The following is a 25,132-nucleotide window of genomic DNA, read 5'->3' as shown; positions in this document are numbered from 1 at the left end:
ATGCATGATCAGTGCGCATCTCCGTGTTGTATGGAATGGAAGGTTTGTCGAAAGAATCGGACTGTAGCTTCTCGGGGATTCTGCACACAAGTGATTCCGTGTACACATTCTCATAATCTACTGCTGAAAAGAACTAGTAGAACATAATGTGGTTGTTAGATATCGAAGTATTCAAATAAAGATTTATGCCCGTGAATACTACTCCCTCCGTCCTATAATGTAAGACGTTTGGAAGTATTTGTTACGAATCTGGGAGTCTTTTGTGATGAATAATAATTTTGAGTTTTGGAACTATGGGTGTTAGTTTATAGAATTTGTTCAATGAATATTCGTGTCAAAAACATGAACTGCTGATGGGCAAATCAGTTTTCTGTGTCCTCGCATCTCAAACTGTATCATTCGCAGTACAAATGGGTACAGTTTAAATGAACTAATTAAAATTGACTTTTAAGCTTAGCCCAGCATCTGCTAAGCACCTAGAGTTACACCATTTTCTTACGGACAATCCAGTGATACATGCAACGGTGGAAAAATACGAGACACTTGTATATTAAATTGGTAGGTATTTATTTCAAAACGAAAAAGAAAAAGAAATGAGCGAACCGTCCAGAATTCCAACCTGGAGCTCTCATTTCCTCAAAAATAGATCAGGGGAAAAAAGGTTAACCACACGAGGAGCCACACACGACTGTAACACATATAGGCGGCTCCCACCAACCACGGCGACGGCGGCAGCGGCCACGGAGGAGGGCGGCGGATCAGCGGCGCCGGCGATGGCGTCCGTGGCGGCGGTGGAGGGCGCGGCCGCGGCGCTCCGGTCGGTGCTGTCGCGCGCGCAGCAGGCGGCGGCGCGGGCGGGGCGCGCGCCGGAGTCGGTGCGCGTGGTGGCCGTGAGCAAGACGAAGCCCGTGGGCGTCATCCGCGGCGTGTACGACGCCGGCCACCGCTGCTTCGGCGAGAACTACGTCCAGGAGCTCATCGACAAGGCCCCCCAGGTTGTACCCCCAGCTGAGAAGCTCGAAATTTTTATCCCCCTTTCTGGCCGCGTGAATGAACTGCTGATTTGGAACGTGAATGGAGAACAAGTCGCTTAGTGATTTCATTCCAGAGTTATCACCTATGTTCAGTTAGCATTTGAGCTGGGGTTTCAATAGGTGCTCATTATTCGTACGCCCTGTACACCACAGATGAATTAGGCCATGCCAGAAAACATATGAATTGATGAGCAATAGGAATTTTGCCAACTGGTTAAATTCAATGTAGATATTCTATTGGAATCCTGTACTATGTGATCCGTGGGAGAAATTCTAAGGTTTATGGTCCTAAAAAACAAATAACCACCTTTGGAGGAGAATTTATAAGGATTGAAATCCTACAAAATTCCTGTGATTCAAATAGGCCCCAAATATATAAAGACCATCCGAATGTCCATGTTCGCTTTGTTTGCTATCCTCTGTCAATGTTACGCAGGAAGCTTGGTTCGCACCCGCTATCTTCTGGCAATGTTATGCAGGAAGCTTGGTTCGCACCAGAGGGTACAAACATATCCCGTATAGAGGTGTATGCCGAACATCAGACATTACTTCATATAACCAACCAATATTCGAAGATTTGGCCATATTTTCCCAGCAATTGAAAGTTTTCCACTCTTAATGATTTCGGAAATATTCCAAACAGTTAAATTGCTATACTTGCATGGTAGTGCAGGGCTTGAGAACTATGTTTCATAGTCCGTAAAATCAGTGACCTAATTCTTTTCAGTCATTGAGTTGTCTGAGCAAGTGTTCTTCTTGTTGCAGCTTCCAGAGGATATTGAGTGGCACTTCATTGGGAACCTGCAGAGCAACAAAGCCAAAGCCCTGCTAGGTTAGTGTCTTCATTCTTGTTTGGATATTCTGGCAGATACAAGTCTTCTTAACTTTCGATTTTCAGTTGCTTAGGTTTGCCGCTCTTAAATAGTTATATATTACTCACACCACTTATTTTTATCTTGCCCTGTATGATTTGTCCTAAATAAGGTTTTAGATAGGTAACAAATGCAATAAATTAGGAGTATTTACAGAATAATGTGGCTTGGTGTTGACAAATGCTTGAGTCTGGTGTCTTGGCTCAAGAGATGGTTAAGTACTAGTTACTTTATTCTAGAATAATTGGCTGGTTTCGTTTCGTATTGCGGTGTGCGATCTCTGTTTGTAAACTGTTTCTTCATTAATGAATGACAGAGCTCATGTTTCATCTATAAAAAGTTAGAGATATTCCTATTTTACTTAATATATGTGTTCACTTCTGTACACAAGTTCATACCTGATATCTTCTCTACTTTATTGCTCACTATTGAGCTAATTTTATTCTTCTTAACCTACAGCTGGTGTACCAAGTCTTGACATGGTTGAGAGCGTAGACGACGAGAAGGTATATGAACAGTTTATGTTGTCTTGTGGTTTATTCGACTGCAATTTTGTTCTAGTTTATGTTGCCTTCTTAAGGGTATATTTTTGCCTAGTCAAGAAAAAGTATGTTTTCCAGGCTTAGCTTTATTCTTATTGTATTTTCCATAATAATATTTTATTGCGCCACTAGGCCTTGAAATGTGTTGGCATCTTTCTGGGTTTTTTTTCTCTCAATAAAAATGCAAAGCTTGTCTCTCTCCATTCATCTTGTTGCTAGACCAGATTCTCGATTGTGCATCTGCAACGAGGTTGAATCTAATATTTGTTTCTTTTTTCAGATCGCAAATCGTCTTGATCGGGTGGTAGCTGATTTGGGGAGAAAACCTCTTAAGGTCTTGGTCCAAGTTAACACAAGTGGAGAAGAATGTGGGTACTCTAGTTCTCTTCTTTAATACAGTTGTGAACATGCTGGCTTGATACGCAATTTCTCAATATGAGAACCTGTGTCTTTAGTTCTGAGCACTGGTACGCAGCACATTGTTTGTAGCTACTGTTAGGTGTTTGTTAGTAATGAGCTTTGCTAGATGACGGCATATTATACCTGTCCGAGGATTGCTAGGCTGAAGATATGTGGTCCTCAGACCCTGTTACTATTTTGCAGCAAAATTTGGAGTAGATCCCTCAGGGTGTGTGGGATTAGCAAAACATGTCAAGTCAAGCTGCCCAAATCTTGTATTTTCTGGTTTGATGACAATTGGAATGCTTGATTACTCCTCAACTCCAGAGAATTTCAAGGTATATTCTGAAGCACAAACTTAATTGGACTGATATGCTTCATAGGGCTAATTTGTGCTGCTTGCTGAATGCTTAGGCATTGACTAGTTGCCGGAAGGAGGTATGCGATGAACTTGGAATACCAGAAGAGCAGTGCGAGCTGTCAATGGGCATGTCTGCTGATTTTGAGCAGGCGGTAAGGAACATGTTACAAGAAGATAACTCAGAGATATACAAACTGAATATAATGTCTAATGACATGTACTTTTATTTTGTGTGCGTTTATGCAGATTGAAATGGGCAGCACAAATGTCAGGGTTGGATCAACCATATTTGGTGCAAGAGAATACCCAAAGAAGAACTAGGATAATTACAGGGTTTTATTGTGAGACCGTGCATCTAACAGCTGCAGTATTGGTGGTAAATAAATATCTATTTCCACCGATATTTACACTTCGATGTTTTACGCAAGTGCCATAAATAAGGATATTGTTTTGTCATGTGTCTCCTATTATTAGACATTCAGAGAGCACTGGAATTCCAACTTCCCGATTCATCAGTAGCTTCCCAATAATGTCCACATTAAAATCCCTTATGTCAGTCGACGTTTGTGATCAGCCAGAAATCCTGATATTGTATTTGTCCGTGATGTTTCTTGGTAGCCTAAAAGTAATGAACAAATCCTTTGATTTCCATCATTATATAACTTCTTTTTGTAACGCATCTTTTGCATAAGGTACCAAACCACTTCAGAGCATCTCTATCACATTCCCAATACTTACCCCCCAAAAACAACTTATTGGGAGGCTCCCAAGAAAATTCTGTTTATTAGGAGGCTGTGAACTAGCGGATCATCTAAACTTAATTTCTTTTGCTAGTTCACACCCCCTTTTGCATGAAATATGAATCTCAACTATATTTTCATATCATTGTAGAAAAAAGAAAAGGACAAGGAAAAAGAGATAAAAGTAACCTTTGGCCATTTCGCCGAACACCCTGCGACACCGGCCATGGACACCGCGGGGGGAGGCGTAGAGGGAGCCTCGCCGACGCTCAAGTCCAAGGCAACAATAGTCGGGAGGTGGCAGTTGCCAGAGCAACAATAGTTTTATGATTAGCAACGTTTGACGTATCTTTTAGTCAACTGTTACCCGTGCTTGCTTTAGCGTAGCAATTCGTCTAGCAAATCATGTACATCTGTTATTATTTCTCTATGGTCACTGGCATTTCATGGTTCCCGGAGAATTCATACACTTGGGAGAAAAGCATTTTCTCACAGCCATTTTCTAATATCCCATTCCTTCCCTTCCATTTTCTAATATCCCATTCCTTCCCTTCCATTTTCTAATATCCCATTCCTTCCCTTTCATAATAGTCGGGAGGTGTATAAGGTTCGACGTGCTACAAGGTCATCAGGTGCAGGTGCACATGAGGTCTCTTTGATCTCTCGAGTGTTACACTTCCTGAAGCCCCAACCCTGTACTTTCTGAACCCAAGGCCAGGGCTAGGGATGGAGAGGGTGCCCGCAGTGTTTGTTGACGGGCCCACCACTAAGTGAAATGTTTGTTGACGGGCCCACCACTAAGTGAAATCTTCTATGCTTAGAAACGAAACTGTTGACGAGAGTCGATGTTCCCCCTCTGCCGTAGCTGGTGTTGCTTGGGCAGATTTTTGTCTCATCACAAGGGGGGAAAATGACACTGAATCATCTTTGCAGACTAGCAACACATTATGGATATGAAGACAGATATGATAAATAGTGAAATTCACTCTTCGATTACAAATATTAGTTTGACAGATCTCTAATTGACGCGAGATGAAAGATTGTACGGCTCAAATTTATCGACTAAAACTACAGGGCCTGCTGCTGACTTGCAGTAGGGAACAAGCTCATCAAATAAAACCCCTATCTTAACCTGCGGCTGACTGGCGGTTTAGGAGGAATTCTCATCAGTTTAGGAGGAATTCTCATATATTACAAAAGGTATAATTTGACCAACCTAATACAAGTCATATATTACAAAAAATATACTAACATAAACTTTGGAGTTTTTACTTTCAAAAGGTATAATTTTTATGTTATATAGTTTATATTAGGGTGATAAAATTGGCAATCTAGATATACGCGCAAGACTTGTAAACTGAAACGGAGGTAGTACAATGAAGCCTTGTCATTCCAGTCACAGGAAGATTGATGGGAAAGTGTGCAAAAAGGAAAAGAATTATCTGAGAGTAGGGATGAAAATGGAGCGGAAACTTTCCGTTTTTCCGGAGGAAAAATGGAAACGGAGAGGAAATATGAAAACGGAAACGGAAATTTGCAAAACGAAAGTGGAAATGGAATTTTTTTATGCGGAAACGGAAACAAAAACGGAACGATGTTTTCCAGTGGAACATGCATGGAAATGGAACTTTCCGTTTCCGTGAATATGGAATTTCTGTTTTTACTATCTCTACTCCTAATGGAGCAGTTGGTAGTCTCTGCCGGTCAATTTTCGTCCCACCTTCCCTGGTTTTTTTTGGTACTTCGTCCCACCTCCGGCTTTCCACCGTTCCCCCGCATCTTACCTCCCAACCAATAAAAAAAACGTCAAGATACAACTACGCCCATTCTGAACCGCGCCGGTTCACAGCTAGAAAAAACCCCTACAACGATCAATCACGGTTAACCTACGAAATGACGGGCTGATCGATCTGATCGTCTTGACCTCGATCCCATTGCGAGCCGCGGTCATTCGTCCCCGCCCCTCAAACCCTTGGCCGCCGTCACAAACCCTGAAACCCTTGTCCGCCGCCACAAGCGCTCATACCGTAGGTCTCTTTCACAGCGTGCAGTCTTATCCCGGCGACGACGCCGTCCGGGTGCAAAGACAGGCTCACGTCCCCGATCCGTCGCTCTTCAGCGGACATGCGTGCGATCCAGTCGCCGCCGGAGTGGCGATTGCAAAATCAGGTGTCAGGTGTGGCATACATATTCCTACCTTTACAATTACTACTCTTACAAATCTGCATCTCTGATCGGTTCCGTGGATCCAGTCGCCGCCGGAGTGGCGATTGCAAAATCAGGTGTCAGGTGTGGCGTTTACATATTCCTACCTTTACAACTACTACTCTTACAAATCTGCATCTCTGATCGGTTCCGTGGTCGTACTGGCATTGTGATCTCGGTTCAACATCCTCAACTGTGCCATACCTCTTGCTCTCATTTTATCAGCCCTAAATTGAATCATCTCATTGCAAGGAACTCAGTTTTCGTGCACATAACTGACAGGAGTTTGGGCCTGGTGCCGGCCCCAGGGTGGGGTGTCATCAGCAGCAGCATCTGGAGGTTAGTTGACACAAACATAAGGTAGGTAAGAGGCTTGACTCTAATTGGTGACATGCAAAAGTTAAGGTTTCTATGCCAACAGGAAATAGTCAGATGGTTGAAAATGATTGAGTGCAGGTAGATGCTGGATGAACAAAATCGTTCAGAGTGGGAAATAATGTCATCCTTCCATATGAACCACCGTTTTGAATGGGAAATGTTTGTCACTAATTGACAGCCATACCTGTTTATCACTATTTGACAGCCCCAAATGCTTGCAGGTGGTGAATCATCAAGTGGCAACAGGCATCGGTGACGGTGTCATCGAGTTTGCATCTCACAACTGCAGAGGATCTCCATTTTCCATCCTCGAAACAGCATCACATGCAAAAAGTGTCACAAACATAAGGTAGTTATAACACTTTAATCTAATAGTGCACATAATTATGTGAATACGAAAAGTGCACATAACTCATGCGTAGCAGATTATGATAGGTTAAAGCATGCCCGTAGAATTAACTTCAACAGTTATCACGCTATGAAAGCTTGCGAATGTTCGTTAACACATGTGTAGTACTTTCTCATGGAAATGCTGCATACCTGTAGAAACGTCCTCTTCTGGTAGCTGATCAACCGCCCTGCTTCTTGAATTACCCATGTGTACCTATGAAATTAATTGCTATACATCAGTTAACTGCTGTATAGGCAATGAGAATATACTGTAAGCTGGCATGAATAGGTACAGGCTGGATGAATAAAATCGTTCAGAGTGGGAAATAATGTCATCCTCCCATATGAACCACCGTTTTGAATGGGAAATGTTTGTCACTATTTGACAGCCATACCTGTTTATCACTATTTGACAGTATGTGCACACAGGTGGTGAATCATCAAGTGGCAACAGGCATCGGGGACGGTGTCATCGAGTTTGCATCTCACAGGTTCAGAGGATCTCCATTTTCCATCCTCGAAACAGCATCACATGCAAAAAGTGACACAAACATAAGGTAGTTATAACACTTTAATCTAATAGGTTCCATGCAATAGTAAACAATCTAGCAGTCTATGCCATCTGAAAAAAGTCAACGGTCTTATGCCAATACAGCATTTAATTGATGTATAGCAATTAATTTCATAGGTACACATGGGTAATTCAAGAAGCAGGGCGGTTGATCAGCTACCAGAAGAGGACGTTTCTACAGGTGTGCAGCATTTCTATGAGAAATTACTACACATGTGTTAACGAACATTCGCAAGCTTTCATAGCGTGATAACTGTTGAAGTTAAATCTACGGGCATGCTTTAACCTATCATAATCTGCTACGCATGAGTTATGTGCACTTTTCGTATTCACATAATTAATGCATAATGCTTTTCAGTCCTTACAAGATGTACAATAGTTGAAGATAACAATGCAAGCATCTTACCCATAGCGGAGACTGGTGTGGACAATTCAGCTACTGTTACAGGTATAGAGCTTGTGTGACTATTGTTGGGAATGTTGCCATGTAGGTACGACGTTTATAACATTGTCCTTATATTCATGTTGGTTGTCATCCTACAGATGGAGAGCATAAAGAGGATTCATTCACAGCTCCGAATACCAATGCTTTGGATTTTAGTTTAGATGAATATGGTACTCTCTCAGCCTCATTACAAATGTCAAGATTGTTATAACCATATTTTTGTAGTGTATATTTCATTGATTTTTTGTTATTTACTGGGTATCACTATACAGGTGGAACAAGTTCACCACGGATTAAAGACCTTCATGATGGTTCGTTGTTGGGTTCCAACCATCTAATTCTTGATAGTCACCCTACTATTGGTCATTTTCATTAACAACATGTGCCTATGCTGCATATATTGGTGTTCTACAGAGGGTGAACCTCCAGACGAATATATCAACGGTGGGACAAATCTATCAGGTACTCCCACGGATGCTTGTCTAACATCGAATATGACCTTATGTACAGATGTTGTGAAAAAGCATTACCATCTTTCTGTTTGATATTTTTGACATGCTGCAGACGAAATCAGATGCGGGAATCAAAGTCATATATCAAAGGAACCTGACAACACACAAATGCTTTCAGCTAAGGATATAAAAAAATCCAAGATGTCGTGTTACAAATAGAGGATCAACAGCGCTGCTTGTCGAAATCTGGTAATTTGTGAAGGCATTTAACTTGTGGACATGTTTTCAGGTATTTTGCTATATGCAATGGCTGTTTTTATTCACTAACTACCGTATGTTTAATATGCGTTGTAGACCCTAAGGAACTTAACAAAGCCTTGAGGCGGGAAACTTATCGCATTAGCAAAAAACAGGGTTTGAAAATACAACAAGTCGATGGCCACATCGTTCAACGTCGTGCCCTAGGTGATATCACGAATGTTCGTCAACCTAAGCTTGTGACATCAGGTAGTCATTGTTTATCTATTTGTATGCATGGCTTCCCCTTGGTATACCATCGTATAATACTAACCCATCGTTCTGAATCAGATGACTTCAATGTCACAAAAGATAATGCTGCACTAATGGAAGAAGAACGCAAAAGAGCCCATAGAAACGCCCTGAGGAGAGCTTCTTATCGTAGGAAAAAAGAACTTGCTCTTGAAGAAGATAAACTCCACGCCATTAATTTGTCTGGTAAGAATCAAGTGTTCTAACCATTACCAATTAATTTTTGTGTAACATTTATTAACCATGTTCAACCAGACAACGCAACTAGCTCTGCCTATACAACATTATTATCGCATCCTGATTCAGCATATACTGCTACATCGACAGAGACATATGGTCTGGTTAACGACAATGATCAAAATGGTAATTGACTTGTTAATAATGGATTCATCAATGTGGGAATATTATATTTTACTTTCTACATTTAAAGTATGGTTTCAATGACACCAGACATTGACGAGAATATACTTGAAGAAACATGTCTGGTAACCGAGGAAGATCGCAAAAGAGATCATATAAATGCACTTAGGAGGGCAGCTTATCGGAGGAGAAAGGATAAGTTAGAATCAAGTGAAAATCTACGGATGCTATATAATTCAGGTAAATATTTATGTTATTAATTCACGGCGTTTAAGAACATAACTTAATGTAGTCGATGCAAATACCCTAGCGTCATATGCTTGATCTTAATGCAAATTTATCATTGTTGGGTCCGAGAAGAATGTTCTGGTATTCATTTCTCACTAAAACAATATTTTCCAATTACAATATTACCGCCTCACTAATGATGCTTGCACACATTATTTTAAAAATTCCACAGCTGATATCCCTAAATATGCAGACACATTCCACGATGATGCAACATTACCCCCTCCGTCATTAGACGCCTCCGGTGTTACCCATGACAACGAGGGATCTAAGAGGATACAGAGAAACTCTCGTAGCCGAGCATTTTATCACAAGAAAAATGAGGAACTAACGGTTGATGATAGAGATGATTTGAATGAAAAGATACGAGGGAAGCGCGTGCAGCGCCGCAAAAGCAGGTCGGATATTGAGAAGGGGCAGTCAAGTGCTCAAAGGAAGGCCTGTTATGCTAAAAGGAAAAATACCCCGTGCAAAGAATCTCTCGCACTCCCTCGTCCAGACATTACTAACTCAACAGCTGATAGTCTCGCAATCCCCCTCTCTCGGGCTGCCGACGATGGTTCATCGGATGGCGACCCTCCCCCGGTCATGCCGAATTACGGTGTTTGCACCCCTGGTATGTAATCGATTTTCTTCTATTCTGATGCAACTTCTCAGCAACCTTATACTGACCGGATCAGGTCTTTGTCCCTGACTGTTCAACTATAATGCAGACGACATCAATGTGTTCCCAGAGCCCATCATGGGCGATGAGCCGACACCAGCCGAAATGATGGATGAGGAGTACTACTTGTATCGTGACCAAGGTATGGTCAAGTCTGTTTTAGGAAGGCTAGGATCTTCATTGTAGTTGTATATATATATATATATGTCAATATTATTTTCATGATCATGTTTCAACGAATGCCTATAGGATCCGATAATGATGCATTCGAGGATGACGAGGAAGCTAGCATGACGTCTTTTATATCTGGCGAGGTTGATCCATTAGACTGTGTGTACACAAACATACCAGACCACACCCACATCCTGAAGCTCGACACAAACTGCAAACACTGCAAGGCCATAAAGTTTGTTTCTGAGACTGACGGATTCTGCTGTCGCAATGGACAGATCAAGCTTAAACAACCGGAACCAATCCCAGAGCTTATGAGGCTATGGTCCAGCATGGATGCTGATTCCAGACATTTTCGTGAGAACATACGGTTCTTCAATGGGCATTTCGCCTTCACAACCCTTGGCGTCAGCCTTGATGAGAACTACACGAACATGAAGTCTGGGGTATACACATTCCGGGTACACGGAACCATCTATCACAATGTGCATTCGTTCGGGCCTAGCTCACGTCCAGAACATCTGCAGTTGTACTTCTATGATGACGACCCAACCATAACCCATCGTAAGGCGGCCACAAATCAATTAGATCAAGAGGTCGTGAAGAAGTTAGTAGACATACTTAAAGAGAACCCTTACTCCCAGCAATTTAGGAGTTTGGGTGCACACAAGGGGAACCTTGATGATTATAGGATAGACCTAAACACCGATAAGAGGCTTGATCAAAGAAAATATAATAGACCTTTGTCATCTGAGGTTGCTGCAATTTGGGTTGAGGGCAGCGAACTGGCAAAAAGGTTTGACCGTAGGATAACACTTTATGGTAACAACAACGAAAGGCATAGCATACGCGTGTCATCCGGAGCATATGACCCGTTGTCTTATCCCCTATTCTATCCAAGGGGCGAACTAGGTTGGCATCCGAAACTACCTAAACGTAATGTTCCTTGGGAGGCTGTACTACATCCTCAACTTGTCCAAGATGATGATGAGGATGCAGGTATGACATCTGTGTACCTTTTTGTTTCAATACATGAATTATTTCTAAAGGTAAGCATTGTTTTGATCATATACTATCGTGTGCAGAGGGAAATAACAGGTTGTGCGTCTCCGTCAGAGACTACTACTGTTATATGCTGCAGACACGGCCTGCAATCTTCAATCCCATACTCTGTGGAGCACGACTGCTGCAACAATGGGCTGTTGACATGTACGTTAAGATTGAGAGCTGTCGATTGAGGTGGTACAGGAAGAACCAGACGCAGATTCGTGCTGACTTGTATAAAGGTGTGGTTGATGCCATCACTTCAGGGGAGACACGGGCAAGCGCTGTTGGGGTTAGAATAGTGCTCCCTGGTACATACCCTGGTGGCGACCGCGACATGAAGAAGAGACATATGGATGCCATGGCAATTGTCCATACATACGGGAAGCCAGACATCTTCCTCACCATGACTTGCAATCCTAAATGGGACGAGATAACAAACGAGTTGCTGCCTGGTCAGACGGCGCAAGACCGACCTGATATTGTGGCTCGTGTGTTCTATGGCAAACTAGAGCACATGAAGTACATGTTGTTCAAGAAGCATATCCTGGGTGTTGTAGTTGCTTACGTATACGTAGTCGAGTTCCAAAAAAGGGGCCTCCCCACGCACATTTTTTGTTGATCATGGACTCAACATATAAGCTTATCGTCCCGGAACAGTATGACCGACTCATTTCCGCGGAGCTCCCAGACAAGTATAAGTATCCGGAATTGTATGCAATGGTGGTAAAGCATATGATGCACGGACCATGTGGTGCTCTCAACCCGAAGAATGTTTGCATGCAAGAAAACGGTTGCAAGTGCAGATATCCACGGGCATTCAATGAGAACACAGCACAGGGGAAGGACTCATACCCAGTGTATCGACGGAGAGACGATGGAAGACGTGCTAAGGTCAGAGGGAAGATGCTGGACAACAGATGGGTTGTGCCTTATAACCCATACCTACTGCGGATGTTCAATTGCCACATCAACGTTGAGGTCTGCTCTAGCATTAAGGCTGTGAAATATCTTTACAAGTACATTTACAAGGGCCATGATAAGGCTTCTTTCAGCATCGATCAGCCCGACGCTGATGGTAACATTGATGAGATCAAGAGGTACGTTGACGCTAGGTGGGTCACACCTCCGGAGGCTATGTGGAGGATATTTGGCTTCCCACTTTGCGCCAATTACCCGCCTGTCTTGCAGTTGCCCCTTCATCTCCCTAATATGCACAGGGTTGCGTTCAATGCGCAGGCTGACTTGAAGAATGTTGTAGCCTCCGAAAATGCTTCAAAATCCATGTTAACGGAGTATTTCAAGGCTAACCTGGAACACCCTTGGGCTAGGCATATATTGTACAAGGATTTTCCCGGAAGCTTTACGTGGCAGAAGAAAAATAAGTATTGGAAGCCGCGGGTCGAGCGTTTTCAAATTGGGCGCATAGTGTCAGCCAATCCTGCCGAGGGGGAGCGATACTACCTGCGGGTGTTGCTTAACCATGTTACGGGCAAAACATCCTTCGACGACTTGCTCACCGTGGATGGCGTGCTATGTGGGAGCTTTAGAGAGGCTGCTGAAAGGTTGGGACTCATCGAGGCAGACAACACGCTCGACGACTGTCTTAATGAGGCTGAGCAGTGGGCGGTGCCATGTTCACTTAGGAGGCTCTTCGCAACCATCTTGGTTCACTGCGAGCCAGGCGATGTGCGTGGATTATGGGATCGGCACTTCGAGGCTATGTCAGATGACTATCGTCGATCACGCACGTCCACTGACGAGGTGGAGCAGATGGTGTTGCTTGACATTAGGGGAATGTTGCAGTCAATGGGTAAAGACATTGTTGATTTCGCTCTTCCAAACATAGATGATGCGTTTGACCCTACAGAGGGCGAGGCAAGAGAGGTTATCGAGGAATCAACCGTTGAGTTTGACATGGATGACACAAAATTGGCATCTTCACTCAACATGGAGCAGAGGGCCGCATACGATGAGATACTAGGGGCTGTTGAACGCGGTGATGGGGGTGTTTTCTTTGTTGATGGCCCTGGAGGTACAGGTAAGACCTTCCTATATAGGGCGATGCTTGCCAAGGTGAGAAGTCAGGGCAAGATTGGTATTGCTACCGCGACGTCCGGCATCGCCGCTTCTATCATGCCTGGCGGCAGGACTGCCCACTCCAGGTTCAAGATCCCATTGAGTTGCGAGGATGGAGCCTCGTGCAGCTTCACCAAGCAGAGTGGGACCGCCAAGCTGCTACGGATGGCCTCCTTGATCATATGGGACGAGGCCAGCATGACAAAGCGACAAGCGGTTGAGGCATTGGATAATAGCATGCGCGACATAATGGGAATACGCGACCGACCCTTTGGAGGAAAGACTGTTGTTTTTGGCGGGGACTTTAGGCAGGTTCTTCCGGTCGTCAGAAGGGGGTCGCGGGGCCAGATAATTGATGCAACCCTCCGAAGCTCTCATCTATGGAAGGGCATGCGTCAGCTTCGGCTCATCACCAACATGAGGGCTCATAATGACACGTGGTTTGCCGATTACTTGCTAAGGGTCGGCAATGGCACTGAGGAAGTTGATGATCAAGGCAACATAGTACTCCCTGAAGATATTTGTCTGCTGTCTACAGGCGAGGTTGACGACCTGGATAAGCTTATTGAGCATGTATTTCCGAGTCTAGAGGACAACATGGCTGATTCGAGTTACATGACATCTCGAGCAATCCTTTCCACAACTAACGACAATGTAGACAAAATAAACATCCGCATGATAGAGCGTTTTCATGGAGATGAAGTAATCTACCATAGTTTTGATAGTGCGGAGGATGACCCATATGGGTACTATGCTCAGGAGTTTCTTAATGGATTGACTCCTAACGGGCTTCCTCCGCATGCTCTAAAACTAAAGCTGAACTGCCCTGTGATACTTCTAAGGAACATTGATCCAGCTAATGGGCTTTGTAATGGCACTAGGCTTGTTGTTAGAGGTTTTGAGAGGAACACCATTGATGCAGAAATCGTGATTGGACAACACGCTGGCAGGAGGGTCTTCCTTCCTCGAATACCTCTCTGCCCATCTGAAAATGATATGTTTCCGTTCAAGTTTAAGAGAAAACAATTTCCTATAAGGCTTAGCTTTGCTATGACCATTAACAAGGCTCAAGGGCAGACCATCCCGATTGTTGGTGTCTACCTACCCAATCCCGTGTTCTCACATGGTCAGCTCTATGTTGCTTTGTCTCGAGCCACCGCGAAGAGAAACATAAAGATACTCATTCAGAAGGAGAAGCCGAAGGAGAAGACCAACAAGCATAAGGACAATCCAAAAAAGCGTAAAAGAACTAGCGTGTCCTTACTGACCTCGATGAAGAACATCGTCTACAAGGAAGTCCTTACAGGTTGAAGACCCGTTAATATCAAGGCAGGTTTTGTAATGACAGAGCAATTACTCATGCGATTGTCTAGACATGATGTAATTCGTTTTTCTACATGTATTTTTTAATATGTTATTTTGATAGCCGGAGGTATATTCGATCATCGCAAGATACGCACTGCAGTTCAATAATCAGCCGTCATATTGTCACCATCATCGCTGTTATGTTTTTTCTACTATTGTTGTTTTTATGTCAGTGTACATGTCACACAGCGTACTATTTAGTGTGTTAGCTGTAATCCAGATTTAATGATTGGCCTGCTAAATTCATTGCACATGCAAAGGGTCTTTTTTAATTAAGGCAAGTTATCGTACCTGTTCTTATTTATTTTGGTTATTTGATACTATGCTTGACTGTAAATTTACATATTATTCTGATATGTCACAACTAAAAGATTCAGAACGGTTTGAATTATAAGACCAACACACGAATAAGGGAAGTTTGTCCAACTTTTGAAATTATATTTTGCATATGTACTTTTAATAATTAATAAAGTGCGTGTAATCCCATTTTCTAATAAGTTTAAATACCCATTAGACTCTGTAGTTTGTGGCAATGCAAATGTCTGTTTGCTGAAGTGTGCAATTTTCGTCAAAAGTTATGTTACCAGTACTTTCACCCAGCTATACTAATTAACTAACATTTCAATTCAAGTTACATATTATCCTTTAGGAATCTCTTTATAGCTTTTGATGAGAGCATGCACTAGATTTATATGGAGCTCCAAGTCCATGATAAATAATTAAACCACAGCAACATGAAACTATGAAAGAAATTACTATAGTTATTTATATAAAGCCTAAAGGATAACATTGGAGGACTTTTTGATGGATTTTTTATGTTGCTAATACTTTGTGACCTGTTATTTAGCATGCAGGTTATTTTTTATTGGCATGTTTAAAACATAGCCTCAAACCAAAATTAGAAATAAATTAATTTTACAAGACGCGGACTTATTAATATATATCCAAAATATAAGATGTCGATGTCTAGATATAATTTCCGGAAACAAATAATATATTATCGGCATACTTAGTATTAATTACGGCATGTGATCATATCCGGTCTTTACAAAATGGCATGTTTAAAATTTTTCATTGTAATCTAATACTTGGTTGATCATGCAGAATCACAAACATGATTCCAGTGAATATATAGTAATTGTAATCATATTAGTTGATTCATTTTTTGATTATGTAGTTATTGTTTCCTTATAAACATCTATAAAATCCTTCACCCTTTAAACAGCCAAACCCAAACCATACCGCTCTTGCACCCTTGCCACTACACCTATCTTTGACATGTCATCATCCAACAGCATCGATGGTGCTGATGATCATCAACAAGAACAAGAAGATAAGAAGGAGCTGCACCCTGATGAAGAACCGAGCAGAGATGGGAATGTTGGTGAGGGATCTGCACCGAGATGTAAGAAACTAAAGAAGAATGAGCATATCCTGCCTGTGCAATTCCCATCCATGCTTTCGTCGAACCATTTTTCTAACCTAATCCGACGTCGTGAGGTGCATCACATCCCTCATGCACATCTCCCCTCAGGCTGGGATATCCAGCGTAACACAGGGTCAAGTGCAGCGAGGAAAGACGTTTGGGGATCCAACAACTATGAGATTCTACAGGCACAGAAGCATACTAGCATGTTGGTGCAGGTTTTGATTGAACACATAAATCTTCTGACGAAGTTGGTCGAGAAGCTTATTCAAGAGAGGGACAAGAAGCCAGGACCAGCTGACAAGGACGAAGCATAAGCAAATTTACAGTAATGTTGACATGATAGATTGTTTCTTTTATCATCCCGTGTAACCCTTCGGACTTGAACAATAATAAAGTTTGCTTTTCAGTTCATTTATGGATGCTACGTGTGTCCTAACTATGCTCAATGACAATCTGATTTTCCCTTAATTCTTATTTATAATTCCCTGATTACGCTCTAATTTCTTAAACTAATTATACACGACGATAGCCTGACCAAAAAAACAGCTTAATTTCATAATATAATTTGTCACGCTAACTCTTAGCCGAAAGTCATAATCGTAGGCATGCACACTATCTCTCTCGTCTCTCTATCGGCACCTTCATTTGTACCTTCATTTGTCATTTAGACAGTCGTGATGAAAAATAATAAACTGGTTTCTCCCGTTGTGCAATTATATTATTTGATATAGATGATGATTGTAAAGTTATGTGTTAGGCACGATATATCATTTGTCCCATAGCTACGCACGGGCAGATACCTATATCAAAATTTTATATATCATCAAGTTAATGAAAAAAATTAATATATTATATTTAATTAATATATTTATGTGAATATAAGAAAGGTTAATAAATATCCATAAAAATGAAAGTATGTTTATCAAAGGCAAGTGATAAATCACATGCGTTTTCATAGGCAAGTGATCATAATTTTAATCGTACCGAATATCATGGACCGATTTTGTTATGTACGTTTCCTTGATTAATACATCCCGATTTAATAGGTTGCCGAATATAACATATCTGAATATAGATATTTCACCCATGGGGGCCTAGCCAGCCAAAATCGGATTTTCATCACTTTTTCATTTTCCCGCCGCCCACCATGCTTATATAAATAACCCCCGCTGCCCACTAATTGTCTGTACAGCAAAAGTCATCTCCTCCACGACGACCATGGTGATCTCATACGGATCGATCACATCTAAGAGGGTGGTGGCGCCGGCGCCAGCTCCTGTCACCAGTACACTCATCTCCCCTCCGATGAACAGGCAAGATATAATAATCTTTTCGTACGTCTATTTGCCATCACTATATAACAGTTTTTTCTATTTAAATCATCACCATTGTTTTGCAACTTGTTCTTTTATCTAAAAAGATGGATCACATGGGATACACTATAACATACTAATAGGCTTGGCCATCAAAACATCTATTGTCGGCTTGTTTTCATCTTGTATATTTGTTAAAACCAGATGTAGCAAGCAATAACACAATCACCTGAGTATATTACTATTTTATTAGCATTCATTTATATAGTTCCATAAGTTATTAGATTGATGGTGTGGCTGTAATCTCATTGGGGTTGTTTCTTATAACCACTGGGTACTGCATGTTTTCAAATCCATATTTATCCCATGTGCAATAGTACTGATTGCAAAGAATGCACCTGGACAGAACATGAATAATATATATAAATTTCACATGATTAGTGTTTGGCCACTAGAATGTTATGCTGCTTGTCTGCTAAATTTTGTGATCCACATGGAAATGCATTTTACCTGATCCTTTTGTTTTTTTATACGCACAGGAACATCAATTTTCATCACGTCCAAATGGAACACATTTATCATAATTGCTGAATTATTCAAGCTAGGGTCGTGTGGAAGGCTCACATCAAAGAGAATGGAATGGGAAACTTGTACCTTCAGTGCATACTACTCGATCGGCATGTAAGAATACTTTATAGCCCATATATTGTAAATACAATTTTGATATACATGTTTATTTGCTCATTGTTGTTATGTGTCATGATAATATGCTAGGGAACAAAGATGGAAGCGATTGCATACAACAACCAGGCAATCCGTTTCAACATCGTTCTAGAAACCGGTAGGACCTATGATTTCAATCGCGTCGGTTTTAACCCCACAGAAATGCCAGATGGTCATTTCTGGTACCTAGCCATGGACTTTGTCGCCACGCTAAGTTCTACGACCGAGGTTACGATGTCGGCGCAGCAGATAACGTCGACAATTTGCCCACCGTGCTTTCCACAGTTCGCAAAAATATTTGAGCTACGGGACAAAACCATCACGGGTGCATCATTTAGTTTGTTGATTGTGCATATTAGTCCGTACAACTCAGAGTCTCATTGTGATTTAAATTTTGCAGATGTGGTTGCTATCCTTGCCTATGTTGGTCAGATAGAATTTAAGTGGGATGCAATATATAGGCGCCGCGTCCCTTCTCTCGAGATTGGCCTCATGAACTTTCAGTAAGCGCCAATTATAATATGAGTTTATCATGTGCTTATTTATGCAATTCTATTTCTGCAATGATACTCACATTTGTATTTGTTTACAGACGACAGATAATTTTCTTACGTGTACGTGAAGAACACGTTGGGCCTAACTTCTGGCATTTGCAATGCACTGACAACCTGTTCGAGAAGTTTGCTATAACTTATATACAGGTAAATCAGAGGCATCGTTGCTTGCAAACTATGATGGAGAGCACATTCTTCTTCTCTCCCAACATTAATTATGATCATCATTATCTACAAGGTAGGGTATGCGTTCTATTTTTAAGTTATTTTCAATAGAATTTTTCTGTAATACTATGTCACTATATATAACACTTATTGTTTTCGTAGATATCCATGAAGCCAGTCTGACGACACTTGATGAAACACGTGCGTACGTCAATCGTGTTGTTCAAGGTAGGAACAATGGACGTCAGAAGTATCATAGCTGCAATTAGATCATCCTTGAGGGTTTTGGACGACTGACTATGTACTGATGCATAATCAAATGTCGCGAATAAATTTCTTCTACAGTTTTGTTATGGATTGAATACATAGAGTACAAGTCTGTCCCAGGATGTTCCGACAATTATTATTCTTTACCAACATTTTCCAATTATATTTGGTGAGGAAGAAAATTATTATAAAGTTACCCTAAGGGAGTCACATCTCATTCGAATATGATATAATTCAAAATATAATGTGTTCTATGTATGAACTATATTTAAACAGAATAGACATATGTGGTAAGTAAAATTGGAGCTAATATACAAGTGGAGCAACATACCTATTTCCACTTGCTTAGGTACTGTCACTATGTAGCCCTCCACACCCCGAACAACTTCCCTTTGAAAAATGCTGGCAAAAGATGTCAATGTTTTAAATCCAAAGGAAACAATGTAGAAAGAAAAGAGACGATGAAATTGTGTTACTCATACTTTGGCAGCACGAGTGGATAAGTAAAGTTTTTCCAATCTCTGATGTAGTTTAACTTCTTACTCGTCTTTGAATGCATTATCAGAATTTAACTAGCCACCAGCCCCAAAGTGCTTAAACACTTCCTGCAACGGTATATACATGTTACAATATTATTTTACTCATACGAAAATTGGGAATTTATATGTTTTGATGCCACTGGCAGGGATATATATTAATTTTGTTATTATTTAAGTAGATACAATGTAAAATGTGTGGCCAGTTAAAGGTAATCTTGGCATGCAAATCAATGATAAGTTGATTAATTAATGAATACAATAACAATTTACCTATTTAGAAAGTTATAATTATTGACATCTTTTCTAATATATTAACAGGTTGGCATTTGATCTCGAAAGGAAATAGATCTGCACCATACAGTAATATATGGTGGGACTATAACAAGCCATGATTTCCTACCCAGTTATCCGGCGCATGGCCTATCTATATATGTTAACCTATGCCATCCCTCCTCCCCCTCCTTTCTCTCCCTTCGCCCATCACAGATAGCAAAAGATCAAATTAGCCAGTCCTAGAGGAAAAATTCCAGAGGAGGATCAAGAAGGCGAGTTCATCTAGGTATGAAGATTTCTTGATCTGTATCTTCTCAAAAAGTATAATAGTTATTTTATTATGATCATGTCCTATTAGGTGAGCTACAACTGAAGAAAAATAGATTCATCATATATTCTGGACTGCATAGGCAAGCAAACTATTTTCATAGCCAAGCAAACTTCCACCAGAAAAACCCATCCTTTGGCAAAGATTACCAAAATAATTATTGTCATTAGATGACTCTAAGAACTTGTAGTGTCTCTAACTCATGAAGATATGGTCACATCATTGACCTCTGTTATTAGATGACTCTAATGTACAAGTGAAGATAAATAATATTATTTGGCATTAGATGCCTTATTGACTTGTAAGCACAATGCAAATTTCAGACATGAAGCTCACCACACACATGTACATATGTACTAAAAAACGAAACATGACAAAGCAGTAGACAAGAAGTTTTTATGGCAAACAGTAGACACTGAGTTTTGATAGCAAGCAGTAGATAAGAAGTTTTTAGGTCAAGTAGTTTTACTTATAATTTGCCTTGACAACTCTATCCCCTCACCTCACATAATTGATATATATATATGTGGTTCCTCAAAAATGAGTTGACATGTATGCCCAACTTGATTGTAAGTGTCCAGGATTTCCTTGTAGCACCAAAAACATAGCTCAATATATATTGAATCCAACAACACTGAAGCTAAGCAAACTATTTTCAGAAACAATACCTTGACTATCAAAAGTTGGCACATCGATGAGCTTTCAACAAAGTTTTCTTCTAGCAACTACTCCTACTGCACAATAAAGTTTAGTCAAAATCAATGTGAGTAAATGAGCGTATCATACCTATGTACATAAAATGCATACATATTGTGCTGCTTTTACTTACTTTGATTGCTTGGTTGTGTGGGTTGTTCTGCTTACTTTGCACTGCCAAGAAGCAGCATGTCCAATAAGCATAGTCTCCAAGTTGTCTCCAAGTTCACGAACAAAAGTGCATGAAACCACAAAAAACATCAACAACATGAAGAAATTAGTTTAAGCTCAACTCCAACAAATATAGTTTTCATATTCTAGCTGACCATATAATAGTACAATATATCACAACAAGAAGAAGCAAAAGTGACTTTATTAAACATGTTTAAACTACCTTTAGCTTATCATGGTTAAATACCATGATCCCAGTTCAGCCCAATTTGTGTATAGTTAGCACAAATTCAATATGGGGTGGTAAGACACAAAATTCTTTCCAGTAATTGAAAGAAAGATCTAATAGTGACTATTTCATGATTAAAATGACAGCTTCATAACCAGATGACTATTGACATCATAGCACTGTCTGCTATTTAGTTTATTATATTTCCATAAAGTGCAGCTGGAATAAATGGGTCTCCTAATAACATTAAGAAACCAAAAATACTAAGTAAAAAAACTGGGCCATAACTTGTGCACTAGCCCAAGCCCAGCTATCATTAAAAGATTGGTGATGTTAGCTTAACTAAAACCAAAAGCAATATATAAATAATACTGTAGGATTTAAGCAAGGCACATTGTTGTGGACTCGAACCAATCCACTTGTTTGTATGAAATCCAGAGAAGATTGTTTCAGAAAAGTATAAATAATACTGTAGGATTTAAGCAAGGTGCACTATCAATTCATAAACAGTACCCAGATGCCTACTAAAATTAAACTGGATCAACAAATCATCCAGCAAAAATCCCTGAACATTACACCTTTTCATCATTCGCCAATTCAATTATGAAAAAACAAATCATCAATCAATGATATGAAATAGTAGCACTATGCTGATGGAGCAAGTGCAAAAGATACCCAACACTCCACACGGCAACGCTCGATCTGTTGTCTCAAATCCCTCTCTCTTCTCCTAAAGCTAACTTTCTAGCAGTACACGATCACGTAGCTAGCCCTAAACTACAACAAACCGCGGACCTACGGCCATTAGTGGGGACGGAGGATGGGGGAGGGGCCGTTTGTCTCACCTTGCCACGGAAGTGGGGATGGGTTGCGGAAGACGGCGGAGTGGTAGACCACCGTGACTGCACCTCGTGGTGTTGCTTCTTGCCGGCGATGAAGACGACAGGATGCACCACTTTGGCCATGGCTTGGCCGTCGGGGAGCCGCCTCGAAACAGAAGGCGAGGAGGAGATCAGGCCAGGGATTCCACAAATGGAAGAAGTAGAGGAGGAAATGGTTCGGACGCGCGTACCGTAGCTAATGTCGTTGCAGATCGATGCACCCCGCCTCGGTTCGACCTTGACATCGCCGGAGACCAGCAACGTGGCGGATCTGAACGGACCGCCACCGGATCCAGCACCCGCGCATGCGCGATGAAGCTCTATGCGTGCGTCCCCTTAGCCACACACGGCTCGCCGGAGACGCAGCTGTCGCCGGGCGGAGTCTTGGTGGTTGCGTTCTCGGCGAGGTGCGCGGTGATGCGTCGGGGGTGAGGTGAGAGGGCGATAGGTTGCCACTGATTGGAGAGGAGAGGGCCTGATGCGGCGGTCGCCAGGCGGAGCCGCGCGGATGCCAGCCCGTGGACGCACGCGGCGACGCGGCGGCGGAGGGGAAACTGGGGCGACGGGGGAGTGAGTGGAGGGGAGAGGAGCGAGTGGAGGGGAGTGGAGCGGAGGGATTGGATAAGGTGGGCGGCGGGGTAGGTGGAGAGGCGGGGAGGTGAGCCGACGGGCGGGTAGGTGGAACGCCAAGCGCGGCCGCAGCGGGGGAGGTGGGCCGTCGCGCGGCGGGCGGCTGGGCACGCAAAGGCTTCGTCCCGACTCGGCCGGCCCAAAATATTTTCCTTTTTATTTTATTTTTCTTTCTTTTCTGCTTCATCACCTTATTTCTCTCTGGAAAACATGAATGCTTTTGAAAGTAGATAGCAAAAATGAAAAAGCAAACAAATTTTCCAAACCTATTTTTTTATGAATTTTGAGAAAAAACTTTTTAACAAATAAAAAAAATTATAAATTTGAAAGGTTTTTTGACCACAAACAGTTTATAAATATTTCAAAAACATTGGAAAATGACATCCTTATTTTTTAAAATGAACAATTTCGGAAGTGTGAACAGTTCTTTAGAAGCACAAACATTTTTTGAATATTAAGAACAAACTTTGAAAATCGTAACCATTTTAAAAAGTCCATAATATTTTCATAAACGTGAACAAGTTTTTAAGATATTAACATTGTATTGAATTTGAGAACTAATTTCAATAAAAAATAACTATTTTTAAAAATCCAAGTCAATTTTTGAAAAGTCAGAACCTTTATAGGTAAATCCATAAAAAATTTCTAAAAAGCAATTAAATTTTTTCGAATTTGAGGAAGAATTTTTGAAAATACCTAACATTTTTTGATAATATACATCAGTTTTATTTAAAAAACAATAACACCTGCATAATTTGAAAAAAACATTATGAATAATCAAAATATCAAGAACATTTATGTAAAAAGCAAAAATATTTTTCAAATATCATGAACATTTTTTGAAAACTATGAAAAAAAAATTAGGAACATGGCGTATGACATCTATTTAAACAACATATATTTCTAATAATATGAAATTGGTTTTATTTTTTGCATACCAATAAGTTGTGTTACAAATATTTTTTATTAGGAAATATAATATAAAATAAATTTGGCTTCTCATAATATTTATTTAAACAACATTTTTGCATACGAATAAGTTGTGTTACATATAATTATAATAATATCAAAATGGTTTATTATATACTACATATAATAATATGATGCAGTAGGAAATATCATTTATATTTCATCATATATAATTCATCATGGTATTCTTGTTATTAATGCTGGGATGATTTTGTTTGTAATTTTTTTTGTACCTCACAAAATGATATTAAACAAAAAATCGTAATTATTGATTTGTAAATAAACAAAATTCTATATATATAAACCTGGTTCATGAAAATAAATATTTTTATGCTTGTTACATATATTAAGGGTATCACAAAAAAATATAGATGAAACAAATAAACTTTGTTAATGTTGGGTTGTTTGTTTTAGTTTCTGTTTGTCAATTTTCCATAGCCTATCATTTAATTTAAAATAGTTTAAGCAATTTTAAACGCCTACTAACTTATATGAACATTATAGATTGTTGTTTTCCCCGAATTGTTCTGCTTGTAAAATGATTTAACAAGCATTTTTTTCTAATATAACCAAATGCTTTTCTTATTATCAGATAAAACAGTTGTTTTGTATTATATATTATATATAGTTTTATGATGTAGTAAAAAATATTAAATATATTTTAGCATAGATATAAATTGATGGGTTCCGACATACGCACGGATGCAACGATGACAGACCGCACTGAAACACCGCGAGAAGAGGTGCATATAGCTAACCTTACTCTGTATCTATGTTATATACGATAAAATGAATGGTGTATTTATATTTTTGTTTTTTCAGGATATAGTATACATGGATATGGACTCTGGAGATGCACGGAAAGAATCCATTGAGGGTTCAGATGCAATGTCGCTGCAAGGGGCCGGAAATTCACAACATAATCACGTTAAAGAGGTTATATCTCATAATAAACCAAAAAAGGATGCTAATTTACATGTTATCCCACAAGGTATTTTTTATATTATTATCAACATTTATTTGTGATATTGTCTTTTGTATTCAACTAATTTGGCT

General features: G+C 40.5%; 2 protein-coding genes across 4 annotated transcripts; both read left to right on the top strand.

The window, feature by feature from the left end:
* The first annotated feature begins 645 nt into the window (after nucleotides 1-645).
* LOC125549367 (pyridoxal phosphate homeostasis protein-like) lies at nucleotides 646-3,664 on the top strand. Its single transcript, XM_048712804.1, has 7 exons — nucleotides 646-995; nucleotides 1,800-1,866; nucleotides 2,366-2,412; nucleotides 2,729-2,816; nucleotides 3,052-3,185; nucleotides 3,262-3,360; nucleotides 3,455-3,664. The coding sequence occupies exons 1-7, from the start codon at nucleotides 774-776 to the stop codon at nucleotides 3,527-3,529; spliced, it is 732 nt and encodes a 243-aa protein (XP_048568761.1). The 5' UTR covers nucleotides 646-773; the 3' UTR covers nucleotides 3,530-3,664.
* Nucleotides 3,665-3,852: 188 nt separating this feature from the next.
* Nucleotides 3,853-12,087, top strand: LOC125549342. Of its 3 annotated transcripts, none has more exons than XM_048712795.1 (17): nucleotides 3,853-6,513; nucleotides 6,753-6,880; nucleotides 7,351-7,478; nucleotides 7,610-7,673; nucleotides 7,851-7,940; nucleotides 8,036-8,107; nucleotides 8,210-8,248; nucleotides 8,352-8,399; nucleotides 8,502-8,638; nucleotides 8,744-8,896; nucleotides 8,978-9,124; nucleotides 9,266-9,301; nucleotides 9,389-9,538; nucleotides 9,780-10,202; nucleotides 10,300-10,392; nucleotides 10,500-11,420; nucleotides 11,507-12,087. In XM_048712795.1, exons 11-17 carry the CDS (start codon nucleotides 9,013-9,015, stop codon nucleotides 12,085-12,087), a joined length of 2,316 nt encoding a protein of 771 aa, XP_048568752.1. In that variant the 5' UTR covers nucleotides 3,853-6,513; nucleotides 6,753-6,880; nucleotides 7,351-7,478; nucleotides 7,610-7,673; nucleotides 7,851-7,940; nucleotides 8,036-8,107; nucleotides 8,210-8,248; nucleotides 8,352-8,399; nucleotides 8,502-8,638; nucleotides 8,744-8,896; nucleotides 8,978-9,012. The 3 variants fall into 3 exon arrangements, with proteins under 3 accessions (XP_048568752.1, XP_048568739.1, XP_048568746.1); XM_048712782.1 differs by having other exon boundaries at nucleotides 9,194-9,301; XM_048712789.1 differs by lacking the exons at nucleotides 7,351-7,478; nucleotides 7,610-7,673 and having other exon boundaries at nucleotides 9,194-9,301.
* The last annotated feature ends 13,045 nt before the right edge of the window (nucleotides 12,088-25,132 follow it).

Source organism: Triticum urartu, chromosome 1 (assembly GCF_003073215.2).
Source record: "Triticum urartu cultivar G1812 chromosome 1, Tu2.1, whole genome shotgun sequence".
NCBI lineage: Eukaryota > Viridiplantae > Streptophyta > Magnoliopsida > Poales > Poaceae > Triticum > Triticum urartu.
The sequence above is the reverse complement of the archived record's forward strand: the minus strand, read 5'-3'. Positions and strand labels throughout refer to the sequence as shown.